This window comes from Lontra canadensis, unplaced genomic scaffold, assembly GCF_010015895.1.
Source record: "Lontra canadensis isolate GAN:19392208 unplaced genomic scaffold, GSC_riverotter_1.0 scaffold18, whole genome shotgun sequence".
Lineage (NCBI taxonomy): Eukaryota > Metazoa > Chordata > Mammalia > Carnivora > Mustelidae > Lontra > Lontra canadensis.
The window spans coordinates 8,644,231-8,660,152 of record NW_022631012.1 but is presented as its reverse complement, the minus strand read 5'-3'; the positions used below and the strand labels follow the sequence as shown (position 1 = coordinate 8,660,152).

At 42.3% G+C, this 15,922-nt stretch overlaps 1 protein-coding gene across 5 annotated transcripts in view; it reads right to left on the bottom strand.

Annotated features, from left to right (window-relative positions):
- Positions 1-211: 211 nt before the first annotated feature.
- The window catches only part of INO80D (INO80 complex subunit D), a 60,501-nt gene continuing 44,790 nt past the window's right edge, over positions 212-15,922 (bottom strand). For all 5 annotated transcript variants that reach the window (XM_032859985.1, XM_032859981.1, XM_032859982.1 and 2 more), the window contains 5 exons: positions 10,938-11,047; positions 9,014-9,147; positions 4,572-4,789; positions 3,715-3,872; positions 212-1,396 (listed from right to left, as the gene is read on the bottom strand). In XM_032859985.1, the coding sequence (XP_032715876.1) occupies positions 231-1,396; positions 3,715-3,872; positions 4,572-4,789; positions 9,014-9,147; positions 10,938-11,047 (1,786 nt within the window). In that variant the 3' untranslated portion in view covers positions 212-230. The remainder of the gene's footprint in view (positions 1,397-3,714; positions 3,873-4,571; positions 4,790-9,013; positions 9,148-10,937; positions 11,048-15,922) is intronic.

The window sequence follows — 15,922 nt, the reverse complement described above, 5'->3', positions numbered from 1 at the left end:
GAGGGTGAACCTGCCAGGAGGGAATGAGCACCAGTGCGAAGGAGCACACGTGAACACTGAAGCGAGGTCCACCGCAGGCCGACTTGTTGAACCGGAAGAGGGAGTTCCCCTGTAGTCCCCGTCTGTTATTTTTAAAATCTCCGTTGGGAAAGGGGGGAGAGAGACGATAAACAGGAAACAAAGATAGAAAATGCCAGACCCCCCACCTGCCTGCAGACACACAGACACGCTCAGTTAGGGGAGGGAAAGGGAGAAGATGCATTATTGGTACTTGTAGCTGTGGCACCTGTTACCGTGAAGCCTGTAGGAGGGGCTATGGAGCTGTGGCTGGGCTGCAGGTCCTTGGGAATGCCGCTGTGGGAGCTCAGCTGGTGGCCGAAGGCGGCACTGAACTGAGGGAGCTGCTGCTTGGGGGAGGTGGAGGCCATGAGCTCCGCAGAAGGCCCCATGCCACTGAAGCTGGTCTGCGGTAACCCCGGGAGCACGCCGGAGCTGCTGGGGGTCACAGTGGCGAAGGCAGGCTGTGTGGTCTCTGAGTTCGAAGTGGTGGGTGGCGTGGAGAGGGAAGTGGAGAGAAGATGTCCATCTGCGCCCAGAAGGTTGCTAAATGGAGAGGGCTCTCCGAGGCTGACCGGGAGATTGCCCCAGTGAGTTCTGGGGTTTACGACTCCGCCAAGGGGCACCTCGAGTGGGGCTGGGAGCAAGTGCTGCGCCATGATGGGCATCTCGGCTGAAAAGGTAGCTGCCATGTTATCGCCAGAGAACGATGTCGTGTGGGGAGAGGTGATGTGGTCACTATAGGGAGACGGCACGTGCTCACTATCGTAATGGCTTCCGTGGGGCGAGGAGTGTGAATGATCACTGCTGTATTGCTGTCGTGAGGTGGTTAGGTCGTCTGCCTTGCTCAGCAGCTGGGCAGGATGTGGCCTCTGGGAGGCATGGCTGCCATCATGTAGTCCATGAAACGGTCCTGGGAAGGCTCTCTCCCCGAGCGCACTCTGGCTGATCAGAGTGGCAGAAGTAAGGCCAACGTTGGCTGGGGCAGAGAACTGCCCCTGGATCTGCCCTGCCAGGGGTGTAGGTGGGTTAGACAAGGCAGCAGAACGGAGCAGGTTCTCGTCCAGCTCTAGACTAGAAAAATTATCATGTACTATGCGCCCATTCAACAGCTCCCCTAGGTCCGTGTTCACTTCGCGGCTCAGGGACTGAATGCCTGAGGCGCCACCACCGGCGGAGAACACCCCTATTCCTCTATCGGACAACTCCTGGACGGGCACACCATCTGACTGGGTGAGGACCCCGATGGTACTCAGGCACTCAAGAGAAGTGACAGCCTGCAAGGCCCGTTCGAGTTCCTCGGCCTCTTCGGTAGTCGGGAGGAGGTCTCCGTTCTTTCCTGAGGGAAACAAAAGCCATCGAGAATGAGCAGAGCTTCCGCTGGTCCTTTATTACAAAAAGGAGATGCCTGTGTTATTTTTCAACAATATTCTACGTTAAAGGAGCGCCTGGGCGGCTCAGTCAGTTGAGCTCTGACTCTGGATGTCGGCTCAGGTCGTGATCTCAGGGTCATGAGATTGAGCCCCACATCGGGCTCCATACTCAGTGCCCGAGTCTGCTTAAGTCTCTCTCTCCCTCTGCCCCTCCTTCCCACGGCATGCGCGCTCTCTCTCTCTCAAATAAATAAACAAATAAATCTTGTATAACCTGGATGGCTCAGTGGTTTAAGTCTCTGCCTTCGCTCAGGTCACGATCTCAGGGCCCTGGGATCGAGCCCCGCATCGGGCTCTCTGCTCAACAGGGAGCCTGCTTCCCCCGTCTCTCTGCCTGCCTCTCTGCCTACTTGTGAACTCTCTCTCTGTCAAATAAATAAATAAAATCTTAAAAAAAAAAAATCTTTTAAAAACTGGGCCCCTGGGTGGCTCAGTCAGTTAAGCGTCTGCCTTCAGCTCAGGTCATGATCTCAGGGTCCCGGAACAGAGGCCCACATCAGACTCCCTGCCCAGCAAGGAAATGGGCTTCTCCCTCACCCTCACCCATGTGCATGTGCGCGCTCTCTCTCTCAAATAAATAAATAAATAAATATAATCTTTTTAAAATAAATAAATAAAATGGCCACCTGCGTGGCTCAGTTGGTTAAGCACCTGACTTGATTTCAGTTCAGGTCATGATCTCAGGGTCATAGGATCAAGCCCCACCCTGGGCTTCATGCTCAGCAGGGAGACTGAGATTGTCTCTCCCTTTGTCCCTGCCCCTACACACGTGAGTGCTCTCTGATGAACACATAAATCACTGAAACCAAACCAGTGTTCTATTAAAGAGGGTCCCTGTGGAACAGAGAAGCTTCCAAGGACTGGACTGGAACCTGGGTCACATCTTCCATTTATCCACAGCATCCTCTACACCCAGCTCATCAAAGCATTAAATTCTTAAGGATTTTGAGCAATACCAACTTAAAATCCACGGTGACCAGTCTGACTACAGCTGTGTTTTTACGTAAAGTTCAAAATCATTAAAATAGGAAACATATCCATTCAGACTGGAGACAAAAGGCTGTGTAGGAGTCCCCCTTGGTTCTTTTGCTCTTGAACTCGTTCCTCCAGCAGGAGGGCGGCTGTGGACGACTGGACACAGAAACTCATGCCTGCGCGTGAGCACCCCGCATTTCCCTCCACTCACACACTATCTTTTCAAATGCTTTTTGTGACCTGCTAATCCTGTTCCTCTCCTTCTAACTCACTTTCACAGAATGGAAGCCCATGGGCTGCTGCTGATTTCACTTCCAATATAAAAAAATCTAGGGGCACCTGGGTGGCTCAGTCGTTAAACATCTGCCTTCAGCTCAGGTCATGACCCCAGGGTCCTGGGATCGAGCCTGAAGTAGGGCTTCTTGCTCGACTGGAAGCCTTCTTCTCCCTCTCCTGCTCCCCCTGCTTGTGTTCCCCCTCTCGCTGTCTCTCTCTGTCAAATAAGTAAATCTTTAAAAAACAAACAACAACAAAAAAAAACTACATAGTTGGGAACTTGACTAATTACCACAAAAATATCCAGTTTTTTTTTTTTAATGGGAAAGAAACATTCTAAGAATATAAAAGGTTTCCCCTGAAAGCACCAGAGACCTGGTGAGATTAAGCAAACTTTGTTTTGGAAAAATGCACTTCAACTGACATACAGGTACTACGATTGGGACAAGTTCCAAAAGGCTTCAATAAAATCAAGTTTAAAATGTTTTTGTTGGGACACCTGGGTGGCTCAGTCGGTTAAACATCTGCCTTTGGCTCAGGTCACGATTGCAGGGTCCTGGGATCGAGGTCCCATGTAGGACTCCCGGCTCAGTGAGAAGCCTGCTTCTCCCTCTGCCTGCTGCTTCCCCTCGCTGTGCACACTCCCATTCTCGCTTTCTCTCTCTCTGACAAATAAATAAAATCTCAAAAAAAAAAAAGTATGTTTTTGTTGAAAAATAAAGTAAAATGACTCATTGAAAAGCAACAAAGTTAAAAACCTAGCAATCAAATGATCAATCTATTAAGCCTATATAGCACGGTGAGACAAACCACACAGCTCTCACCTGTAACAAGGAAAAGAGCTTTAGCAGTGCTGAATTTTCTGAGAGGGTACTTCAAACACATCTCAGAAACGCTATTTCCCTTTTAAAAAGCTCATTAGAAAAACAAAACAAAACAAAAAAACGGTCTTGAATCAAAATGTTGACCATACCTTCAAAAAAATCAAAATCTTGTAAGTCATCAGGTAGCCGTGGCAGGACGTCTGAAAAGTCCTCCTGGTTCAATTCCAAGTCATGTGGAATGTCAGTGATCTCATTGGCAATGTCATCCGGCAACTCATCAGCACTCAGCTCTGGCGTGGACGGGCTCCTGGGGAAGAGGACATGGTTGGCCCCACCACTCTCCTTGCCCCTCCAGATCAGTGTCCCCAAGACAAGTTCGTCAAACACAAAGATGGGAAATCCTAACCCAAACTTCTACTTTCAGAGAAGGACATGTGAAAGCAAAAGGAAGACCTCGCCATCCACAGTCAGTATTTCTGCAGCTTTTAACCAGGTATTGACAGAAATTTCAAGATAATAGTTCTACTTCAAATTAGTAGAATGAATTATAATTTTGGGCACTGATTTCTGGCAAATTTCAAATCTAGTCGAAAGAATAATTTTTAGAAACGACATAAACAGATAAAGTGGAGATGCTTAGCTGAAACTGAGAGGCCTCATTCTTCGGATGAAAATGCTAAGCCCTGCCAAAACTGGTAATTCATCAGGATTCTGATGGAATATTTCTGCTGAAGCGTATATGGAACTTCTGTTAAAGCAGGAAAATCTGAGTGGACAATTAAATGCTCCATTTCAGCATCTGCTTTCTGCGTTGTAACAAAATGTTTTACTTCACATCTCTCACTCAAACATTCGGTAAAAATTACACTGGAAACTACAAAGCCGAGGCTGATCTATCAGATGGCTTCTGGAGCCCAGGCACAACGCTAGAGAAGAACGTGAAGTTACATGTTCTGAGAACCATCCAACACTAGAAGGAAACGGGAGCTTCCGCGCTGCCACTGACCGGATCTGAACAGCCTCCACTGGCAGTGAGACGCTGGTGGGCATGCTGAGGTTCCCTTGGGGTACTGCAGGGGGGATGGGTTTTTGGGGTCGACGAGGTCCACGCCTTCTCTTCTTCTTGTGTTTTTTGGTAAGTGCAGGAGGCTTGGTTTTTTTCCTGGGTTTCCTCTGCGGCTGGTGCTGAACCTTACGGGAGCTATCTCCTCTCAAGAAATTATCCTTCGGAATGAATAAATGGGTATTTTTAAACTGAGACGGTTTGGGAAAAACCTAACAGCTACCTGAAAAAAAGGCATCGCTTAACATTTTATGGAAGGCCTAAAGCATCCTGCATGCCTACAGCTGTGCACAGCAATAAAGGAACGAATAAAGAATTCATGTTTTAATTTAATTCAAATCAATTCAATATACACGTACAGTTCATCCCATACTCATACCCAGACACTGTGAGACCGTGGCAGGCCAAAGGGGAGGTGCAGGTGGGTAGAAGAGACACAGGAAAAAAGAAGACATTGGGATCGGTGTTGTAGAGTAAAAACATAATGAATGAAACGTAATGCACTCTCAAAGAACTTACTCTTCCACAGGAAAAATAGGAATGCAAGTATACATAATTACAGTACAGAGAAAACAAGATAATAATGATCTTCTATGGGTATACAAAAGGAACATCAATTATTTTTAGTTGCATGATTAAAAGGAAATGGCAGAAAGAAGAAAAAAGAAGAGCAAATAACCAAGTATGACTTGTGTTTGGGGTGTGGCATATGGAGGACGGACTATGAAAGTAAGCTGTGAAGTTTAGCACCAGATCATGTATGACTCTGAATGCCGTTAAGGATTTTCAACTTCATCTTCTAGGTAATGGGAAATGATTTTTGATGAAAGGATTAACACACCCTGACAAATGTTCTGAAAGGAGTAACTAGGCTCGTAGCAATATAAAGGGACAGACAGACAAGGCAAGTGGAGGGAGGCATTATTTCCAATCAGAGGCCTACTTCAACGGTCAATACAAGATAAACCACTATGGCGATGTGAGTGGGATTGGAAAAACAAAGCCCTGTAGGGACAGAATTCTTAAGATTTGACAGCTCCTTGGATGTGGTGCGGATGAAGGGAAGAGAGCACCTGAAGAAGTCTCTAGGGTTTCTAGGGTTGACTGTTAAATGATATCATTAGTGGGAACAGAGCAGAGCAGAGTAAGGATTCAGAAGAAAAGTTAAGGAATGCAGTTTGGCTCACAATTTGAGGTATGAACATGTCCCAGTAGATAGGAAAAAAACGGTGTAAGGGATAAAGAATGGGGTGGAGATGTAACCTCAGAAATCATGACATGGTAAAAGTCCTTCCAGTAATTGACATGGGCCAGGGAGACAAGGTAAAGAGAGAAGGCCATGGGACCGCAGCGTTATAGAACTGTTCCAATTAAGTGAGTAGACAGAGGAAGAACCAGCCAGGAAGAACAAGAAATTGACAATATAACCAGCTTTCTTCAGCAGCCACCCTTCCATCTGAATACTGCATTTCATTAGTTCCAAGATACACAGTGGAGTGTCTCTGCAACTCAGGTACATTTCACAATAATGGCATTTTACAATTGCTGTTGACCCAGTGATGGTCATGATAGTTGGCATTGCCTACATGCGTGCAAAGATGGTAACAGTTCTTGATACTATGGCTGTTAGAGTCTAGGTATGTACATTGTTGCTTTTACATGAAGAAGAAAAACCAAGTGTGCGAAAGCACAAAAAGAAATAGCATATACAACTGTCAGTACTGAAGCAAATACTCATCATTGAAGATCTGACCACAATTCCTTTTTCTTTCTTTTCCAAAGCAACAACCAAATGATAAAGGAATATAACCACAAAGTAGACCAAACTGTGTTCCAGCTGATGTACGTAGAAAACACTGCCTTTCCTGGTCAAGTAATACAGCAGAAACGTTAGACCAGTAGCATTAGAAAAGATAGAAATTAGAAAAGATAAAAATCTATGCCTGATTAAGTCTAAAGAAGCTATTTTGATAAATATAAATAAAAAAATTTTAAGTGGTAAGAAATGCACCGTACCCCATTTTTTTTAAAATCTCTTGGTGGTATGTAAAACAATCGTGGCTTTTACAATGGATGCCACCTTTCATTTAATGAATTCATTAATAACTCATAACTAAATACATAAAGAGTACAGACAACAGTATTTGAAAACTAGTAACTAAAACTAGTTATTAATACTTAAACAAATTTAAGACAAGAAAGAATAAGATTAAAGTATCAATTCAGGAAATCCAAAAGGTCAACACTAGCCAAATATTTGGATCAAAACACAAATACAGACTCCAGTCACAAATGTACGAATTTATAAAACAAACAACAAAAAAGAAAGGCTGTTTCCCAGCGTCTACAGTTCTTTGGCTCAGTATTTGAGGTCTACTTTGACTAGATCCAGTATTTAATTCAACAATCAGTATCCGAGCGACCACTGGTACCCACCAGGGTGCTGGGCACACCCATCCCAGTCTCTCCCTCTAGGACCAGTGTTAGGTAGGAGAAAGTCTGTCTAGCCCAAGAGCTACATGTCCTACTTGTAAGACACTCGGTACCACCTAGTTCTGGTTCTAGGTGTGTGTCTTATTCTCCTAAGCTTATGCCTTGTAGCCCAACAATGTCGTTGGTCATGTGCTAGGTACTCCACAGAGAACTGCCCCCGACTGAGGCCCTGCCATGCTCCTGGTAGTCCCCCACATAGCTCCTCTGGAGCACTGGCACCCCCAGGCCCTGGAGGCTTTCCTCATGCCATCTGTTCATTGCCTACACTAATCACTCCCAACTTGTTCACGGCCTCCTTCTACCATGTTCTGTGTGTCAGCCTGGACTTCCTGTAGCTTGAGCTCAAGCTGCTTCTACCAATGGCTGTTCTGTCCACTGGTTGAACCTAATTCTTCATTTCAACCCTTCCCAGCCATGTGTCTGTTACTCAACAGTGACTTCCTGGGCATCTCTGTTCTAAGTACCAGGGATATAGCAATGAACAAAAAATGTTCCTGCCTTTGTAAAATTTACATTCTAATAGAGGGATACTGGCAACAGACAAACTAATTGAAAAATAATATAGGCTGATGTGGCCGGAACTCCAGAGGTGAAGGGGGTACAAGGTGCAGCTGCGAAGACCAGATCAGCAAGTCTCACAGGCCAGGTGAGAATCCTGGATTTGACTCTGGATGTGATGGAAAGCCACTGGAAGGTTCTGACTGGGAAACTAAAACGATCACGTGTACATTCTCAAATGCCTGCTCTCCCAGCCGCATACTGGCAGATTCCAATTATACGACATTCTGGAAAATGTAAAAATTATACAGGCAGGAAGACATCAGCGGAGACAGAGGAAGGGGCAGACTGCAAGGGTGGGTGCAGCCCAAGAGAATGTGGGTGGTTAATGGCACATCTGGATTATGGAGATGGTGACAGGACTGTGTGTGTTGTCAAACTCAAAGAACTGCGGACCAAAAAGAGTGAGTTTTACTGCATATGAACTCAAATGTCTGTGGGGCAGGGGAGGGCCACAGCAAGAGGAAGAGAGACCAATGTCATCCGGGCAAAGGTGAGGACAACTAAGGCTAGAATGGTGGCAGCCAAGCTGGCACAATGTGTTTGGATTCAAGACCGTTTGAGAGTAGAGCCAAGAGATTTGTACATCATCCGCTGTGAGCCTCTCACTGTGGGACTGATGGGCTACAAAAGTTTGCTATACTCAGTTGTGACTTTTAACTTAAAACAGTCCTTGATACACATTTAGCGCATGGCAACACCAGGAGCACAGCCTTGTACTGTTACATCCTGGTCCAGTGGCCATTCGGCTACCCTGATGAACCCCTGAAGGTGCAAAATGCTTTCAGAGAGAAAGAATGGTCTGACTCAGCTTTTTAATGCATTATACCTTGTGTACTACCTAGCAAATAGTGGAACTCAGCAAGTATCTGGGTAAAAACAAAAAAAAAAATGTACTTAATTATAGAAAAAATTGGTTTCTGGCTAAAATTTCATCAGGTATCTACGACATTCACTGAACTGTAAATATGAAAAAGCAAAAATCTAGAGAAATAGGGCAAAGAAAACTTGAAAAATCTGTTAATCTGTTAAGTGTAAGAAAATGTACCTTGAGGGGGAGGGAGGTATGGAATAGGAATAAATAGCAAACAAAATAACTGTATATAATAACGACTAAATACCTTCTGGAAAAGTTTTCTTTTAAATGAGGCTATGAAATTAATCCAATTGATCAGGACCAGCATATATATATTAATATTTTATATACATATTTATGTATTAACATATTTATTTACATACACACAGTTTTTAACTAATGCAAACAATACTTTTTACTGTCGATTGCTGTCAGAAGTTTGAAAGTCTCTGCTGCAGAAAATCAAATCTGAACTCACCATTTTTTTGGCATGTTCTTCACACAGCGGGGTCTGGTGTGTAATGTCAAACACGGGCACAGAGCACTGCTGTCCGTCTGCGAACTTGGCTGTGCAACTTGAGAAAAGCTGCTGAGAGCGGTTCAAGAGGATATCTGTGGTTTTCAAAGTTAGGAATATAACGCACTGAAACTCAAATTATTTAAGTTTTCAATTTTTATATAAAATCTGCTTCTGGGGCGCCTCGGTGGTGTAGTTGGTTAAGCGCCCGACTCTTGGTTTTCGCTCAGGCTGTGGTCTCAGGGTGATGGGATCGGACTCAGTGCTCAGCGGGGAGTCGGCTAGAGATCCTCTCCCCTTCTACCTCTCCCTCACTGAATGCACGCACACGTTCTCTCTCAAAATAAATAAATTAGTCTTTAAGGAAGGAAAAAAAAAAAAACCTTCTTCCCTTATTTGTGTTTCCTAAGTAATAAATTTTCTTATCTATAAAAGCTGAAGAACCCCAAGCCAACTACTGATGTGGGAAATGATAATTGTTGAATTTATCAGAAGATACTTCTAAAGGAGTCTACTTTGCTAAAAGTCTCCTAATATGAGTCTCCTGTATAGGCATTCTGATTTTTGTTATTCGGAAAAAGCAGGGTCATTTCATTCTTAACACACTAACTCCTAGAAATTTCACTATAATGGTTAGAAAATACCACTTTCTTTTAAGGAAAACTTTCATATATAATCCTCATCAAGAAGAATACAAATTTTAAGATATAGTTACAAAAGCTCATCTATCCAAATTTGATTTTTCATTTCCCATTTCCAACATGAAACTCAAACTCACAACTTACGGAAAGTTACTTTTAGATCAAAACTTTATCATTAAAACTGGAAGATCAGCTTTACTTGATCAACATTTTTTTTTTTAAGATTTTATTTATTTATTTGAGAGAGAGACAGTGAGAGAGAGCATGAGTGAGAAGTTCAGAGGGAGAAGCAGACTCCCCATGGAGCTGGGAGCCCGATGCGGGACCCGATCCCGGGAGTCCGGGATCATGACCTGAGCCGAAGGCAGTCGTCCAACCAACTGAGCCACCCAGGCGTCCCTTGATCAACATTTTTAAACGTCCAAACTTTTAGCCCCTAGCTGCATTTCCTCAAGACATACTTCATACCTATCATGGGACCACCTTTGTTTTTCCTTTATACTTTAATAGTTAAGGCTATTTATAAAACCTTGACTGCATACAAAGTACTGCTGAAAAAGTTGTGAAAATTTGATGCCAGAAACGAAAGGAGGGCAAAAAGTCAAAGATAATAAAGAAGAGCAAGTAATTGCTACTGTATAAATTTTTTAAATGCTATTCAATTTTAAATGTTTAATAAAAGTGAGAGTAATAAGATTTCAAAACCAGCCTGAAGCCCTTTACCTCATGTTTTCCTCAAGTATATTCTGTCTTAATGTATCTTCTTTCCTAGTCAGTGATGTTTATCTTTCTTCCATTTCAAATCAGCACTATGTTCAATAGCAAATTATTCCCAGGGCAAAAGGGACACTGTAAAACTACGTAATTTTCTGGGAAGACTAAAATCAGATTTTGAGTAATACGATTTGCCTTCTCCATGAACGGGTGTTATAGTTGCCTCCTAGAAGCTATGCAGAACCACGGCAAGCACAAGATTTCTTGTAACTGAGTGACCGCCACCGGAAGAACCTGCTACTTGCTATCAATTTTTCAGATTCTGATATAATTCTTGAATAAAGAATCACAACAACAGAAGTAGAAAAAAATTACTCGGGAGACTTCATGAAAATGCAAAGTTACACAAAAATTTTAAACATTAAAATAGTTAAGATTTCAAAAGTTATCCACTCGGCTTAAGAATGAAAATACCAGCCCTGAATGAGTTAATACTTTTCGGTGCACACTCCATTCAGTTAAGAGGATACGCTGGAAACAGTGTCTGGTGAATGGAAGGGCTTTGTTAGGGCATCGGTCACCCTTCACGGTTCCACTGCATGCGGCTGGCTCTACTGCTCTCAACTTGGTCCGGCTCATGCTGAGAAAGCAAAGAGACAACATTCATTTTTAAAAGACTGCTGGGAGAATCCAGGGCAACTTTACAACACCAGGCTGGCAGGTTGTAACACCAGTATTTTACCTTCCTATGTTCATTCAATAACAAGGTGACTATGAGGTACAATGACCAGTTCCAGTATTTCCCCAATCTACTGACAAAACCAGTACTTATATACTATCATCGATCTCCACGACGCCTATTTTTTCTTTTTAAAGTGGTATTTTGGTTCCTTTGACGTCCAAAAGAGCCAGTGAGGAGACAAAAAGGTGATAAAGAACAGGAGACTGGATGAGCAGACCTAATTCGGAATCTCAGCTCTACCTCGTCCCAGCTGTGAGACCTTGGGCAAGTTACTTAACCTCACTTAAGCCTCAACTTCCCCACCTATAAAGTGGAGATAAGAGTACCTTTGGGGGACAGATAAGCACCAAAAGATATAACACATCTAAAATACTTATCATATACAGTGGATAGTTTAATACCTAGTAAATAGTTCATGGTTGTTAGTTCTTGGTATTATTATCCTCATTATAGAGTCTGGTCATGTGAAGCTGCTCAACAGTTAATGTGCAAGAAACTTGACCTAATATAGAAGAAAGGTGTAATGACATGGAGAAATGGTGGATTTGCTCTCGTCTTCCAAAATGAACTCATTTTGGATGTATGTTTTAAACTTTTCAAAATATGTACAATTCCATCTTTCATTAAATGTTACCTCCCCTCTGTATACTCAGAATTTAAATATTTGATTCTTACTTTTAAATTCATGAGTAGGCAATGTGTTCACAGGGTCCCAGAAAAACCAAAGAAGAAAAAGCTAGGCAACAAAGAGTCTATTTTCAGGGCGCCTGGGTGGCTCAGTGGGTTAAGTATCTGCCTTCCGCTCAGGTCATGATCCCAGAGTCCTGGGATCAAAGTCCCGCATTGGGCTCTGTACTTGGCTGGGAGCCTGCTTCTCCCTCTGCCTGCCACTCCCCCTGCTCATGCTCTCTCTCTCTCACACACACAGATAAATAAATAAAATCTTAAAAAAACAAAGAGATTTTTATAAAATAAATAAAATATTTTAAAAAGTCTTTCTAGCTACCCTTGTCCCAATTTTCCAGTTCCCACTCCCTCTATAGTAAGTATTCGTTTGAATAGTTTGTGGATCTTTCCATAGTTTTTTACAAACATTAAAAATTAAAAATACATAATATTCAAGTTCTTAGAAGTACAAAATTGTCCTGAGATAATCTGACTCTCTGAAGTATCACAAACTGGTAAGACTTTACACCTATCTGAGGGTAGACAAGGAAATCTACATGATATGCTGAATCACATGTCAGGCATCACGAATAAATTATCTTTTGAACTGTTTCTATAACTAAGGATGATTTTTTTAAAGATTTTATTCATTTATTTGACAGACAGAGATCACAAGTAGGCAGAGAGGCAGGCAGAGAGAGAGAGGGGGAAGCAGGCTCCCCGCCGAGCAGAGAGCCCAATGCGGGACTCGATCCCAGGACCCTGGGATCATGACCTGAGCCGAAGGCAGAGGCTTTAACCCACTGAGCCACCCAGGCGCCCCTATATCTGAGGATTTCAACAGAATGATTTACACTAATCAGAAGGTCATTCAGATCCCAAAGTACATATGAATCGAAAGAAAATCTAAATAAAATTTCTACTCTAACTTTCATATAAACAGTACATACAAATAGAGAACCAGGTACTGCCATCAAAGGCATTTTAATGAAGGGTTCTGCCAGATGTGCCAGAGTCACAAGAGTGGGGAAGGGAGCCATTAACTTATGTCTATAAACCGGACAGACAATTTCAAATAAATGAAGCCGTACTATTGTGGCAGCCTACCCCAATTCTCTTGGTCTAGATTTAAATAGAAGGCATTTCTCCATACTGAATAGATTATTTTTGTGGAATACTTCAAGAATCTGCTTAACCACCCACCAAGCCTCGGATACACTACAGCCCCTCGTTTTTTCTTTATCCAAGACTTCGAAGGGAACTACCGGTTTCATTTTGTAAAATTGGTGATATGTTCCAACTCGCCAAACTTTCTCTTAAACGGTAACATAAACTTAAAGTCAGACTTTCAATACCCCCCCCCCGGGATGATTAAGGTAAAAATGCCTGATGTTAGACAGATTTTTATTATCCGAATAATCTCAACAAAACAAAAGGAGAATTACCAAAACATTTTGATGTTTTTAATGTGAAAACACCTACTGTAAGTTTCCCTTTTGTAATGATTAGATCCCCCTTTTATAATAAAATTTCTACACAAACAACACTAGTCTCTGCAGGATTGTGGCTACAAGATAACTAGATCTGAGTTTATATACTTAAGCTATTTCAGTGCTTCAGTCCACACATTCACCAATACATATGACAAAGCTCTTAGATGAGAAAGAATAATGTTATTCAGTTTAGATCCAAACTGTATGTTAAAGGATATCTACTAAAAGGCAGTCATCCAAGTTTTAACTTCTAAAACATTTAAAGGCAACTTTTTAAATGTCTTTTGTGGAACCAGTCTTTGAAAGCAAAAACATCAAATAAAGGACATTATCCAACTAACAGCTAATCTTTTGTGAGCCTGAAATATAACGTAAGTAAAGCAGTAAACTACCCATCACCAACAAAGGATTATGGCTCATTGTTAAATGATTATCAGTGAGGCACTGACTAATAAACTTTTTACTAATCATGAGTGACAGAAACAAATGACATCAAATTAATAATTAGAGTTTGTCTTTGTATTTGTTTAATTTAATTACCATGAAATTTTTCAAAAAATCACTAATGAAGGTTTGGGAAATGTTTTGGGGAAAAAGGGGGGTGGGGGGATTCTTCCAGTTAAAAATCATAGATAGATACAGTCTTCTACACAAATACCGATTGTCCCAAACTCAGAGTACAGTCCCTTACATCTTTGACAAGATCCTAATAATATACCAGATTCAATGTATACAATGCTCTACACATACAGACTGCTTCACGCCAGACAAAACTGAAGTCTCTATTGAAACTGTACACTTGAAAGCATTATCTAATGTAAATGTTAGATATCATTATTTTAAAACCTATGTTAAACCAAGTGAATTCTTTCAACAAATAGAGAACAGACATCTCTTCACTTGTTTAATTCTATCCATTCATTCATCAATACCAGAGACTTAAGAACAAAATGTACATTGTTCCTGCCCTCGCAAAAATGACTGTCTAGCTTGGGGCGCCTGGGTGGCTCTGTCGGCTGTCTGCCTTCACCTCAGGCCATAATCCCAGGGTCCTGGGATCCAATTCTGTGTCCCGCTCCCTGCTCAGCAGGAAGTCTGCTTCTCCCTCTCCTTCTGCCTCCACTGCCCCTGCTGCTTGTGCTCTCTCTCAAAATAAATAAAATCTTAAAAAAGAAGAGACTGTCTAGCCTGACAGAAATATTAGTATACAACTGGACTGTGAAGCCGAGTATGGAGCACAATAAGCATTATGTAATTGGGGACCTAACATAGTGGAAGCTGGGAATGTTTCTCTGAGAAAAGTTAAGTCTATGAGTACGGAAGCTAAGACTTAAAGGACGTTCTAGAACGGACACTACCTCTCCCCTACACAGGAGTCGGGGCTCTAAGAGTGAGTAATATACTGCAGGCAGCGGTCATTACGTAGTATATGAGACACACACACCAAGTTTCAAACAACTCTAAATGTCCTAAGCAGCAGAAAACTCTTAGGGGCAGAGTATCTTTCTGATATATGCAACTGAATAGGTTATTTTCTTATAACAGATATTAACGAAAACCAAAATATGTAAAACCAAAATGACATTTCAAAAAATATATAGGTATGTAAGAAATATGATCAGAGGCTATAAATAAAGGGTTTTTTTTTTTTTTAAAGATTTTATCTATTCACTTGACAGACAAAGGTCACAAGCAGGCAGAGAGGCAGGCAGAGAGAGAGGGGGAAGCAGGCTCCCCCCTGAGCAGAGAGCCTGATGCGGGACTCGATCCCAGGACCCTGAGATCATGACCTGAGCCGAAGGCAGAGGCTTTAACCCACTGAGCCACCCAGGCGCCCCCAAATAAAGGGTTTTTTTAAGTTTTGTTTTAAACTCCTTTTCCTCAGTGACTCATGATCACTAGAGGGAAATTTTTTTAAACTTTCATTTATCAATTATCCTACCCTTTTGAGATAGCTACTGCTAATATTTTGGTATACAAACTCATAAAATTGTGCGTGCGTGTGTGTGTGTGTGTGTGTGTGTGTGTATTTCAAGGTTGTTATCTGAAAAAAATAGTAAGTAAAAATTGTGAAATAGGGACACCTGGGTGGCTCAGTGGGTTAAGCCTCTGCCTTCAGCTCAGGTCATGATCTCAGGGTCCTGGGATCGAGTCCCTCATCAGGCTCTCTGCTCAGCAGGGAGCCTGCTTCTCCGTCTCTCTCTGCCTGCCTCTCTGCCTACTTGTGATCTGTCTCTGTCAAATAAATAAATAAAATCTTTAAGAAAAAAAAATTGTGAAATAATAAACTCCATAAAAAGCTATGTCTTCTGGGGCATCTGGGTGGCTCAGTTGGTTGAGCGTCTGCCTTTGGCTCAGGTCATGATCTCGGGATCCTGGGATCCAGCCCTGCGTTGGGCTCCCTGCTCATCGCGGAGCCTGATTCTCCCTCTGCCCCTCCTCTCCATTTGTGTGCTCTCTCTCTCAAATAAGTAATAAAAATCTTAAAAAAAAAAAAGAACTATGCCTTCTAATCTGAAAATTATTTCCTTAATTAAATGTGAAGATATTTTGGAAAATTTTAATTCAATTAAGCTAGTTTTTTTTAAAGATTTTATTTATTTATTTGGCAGAG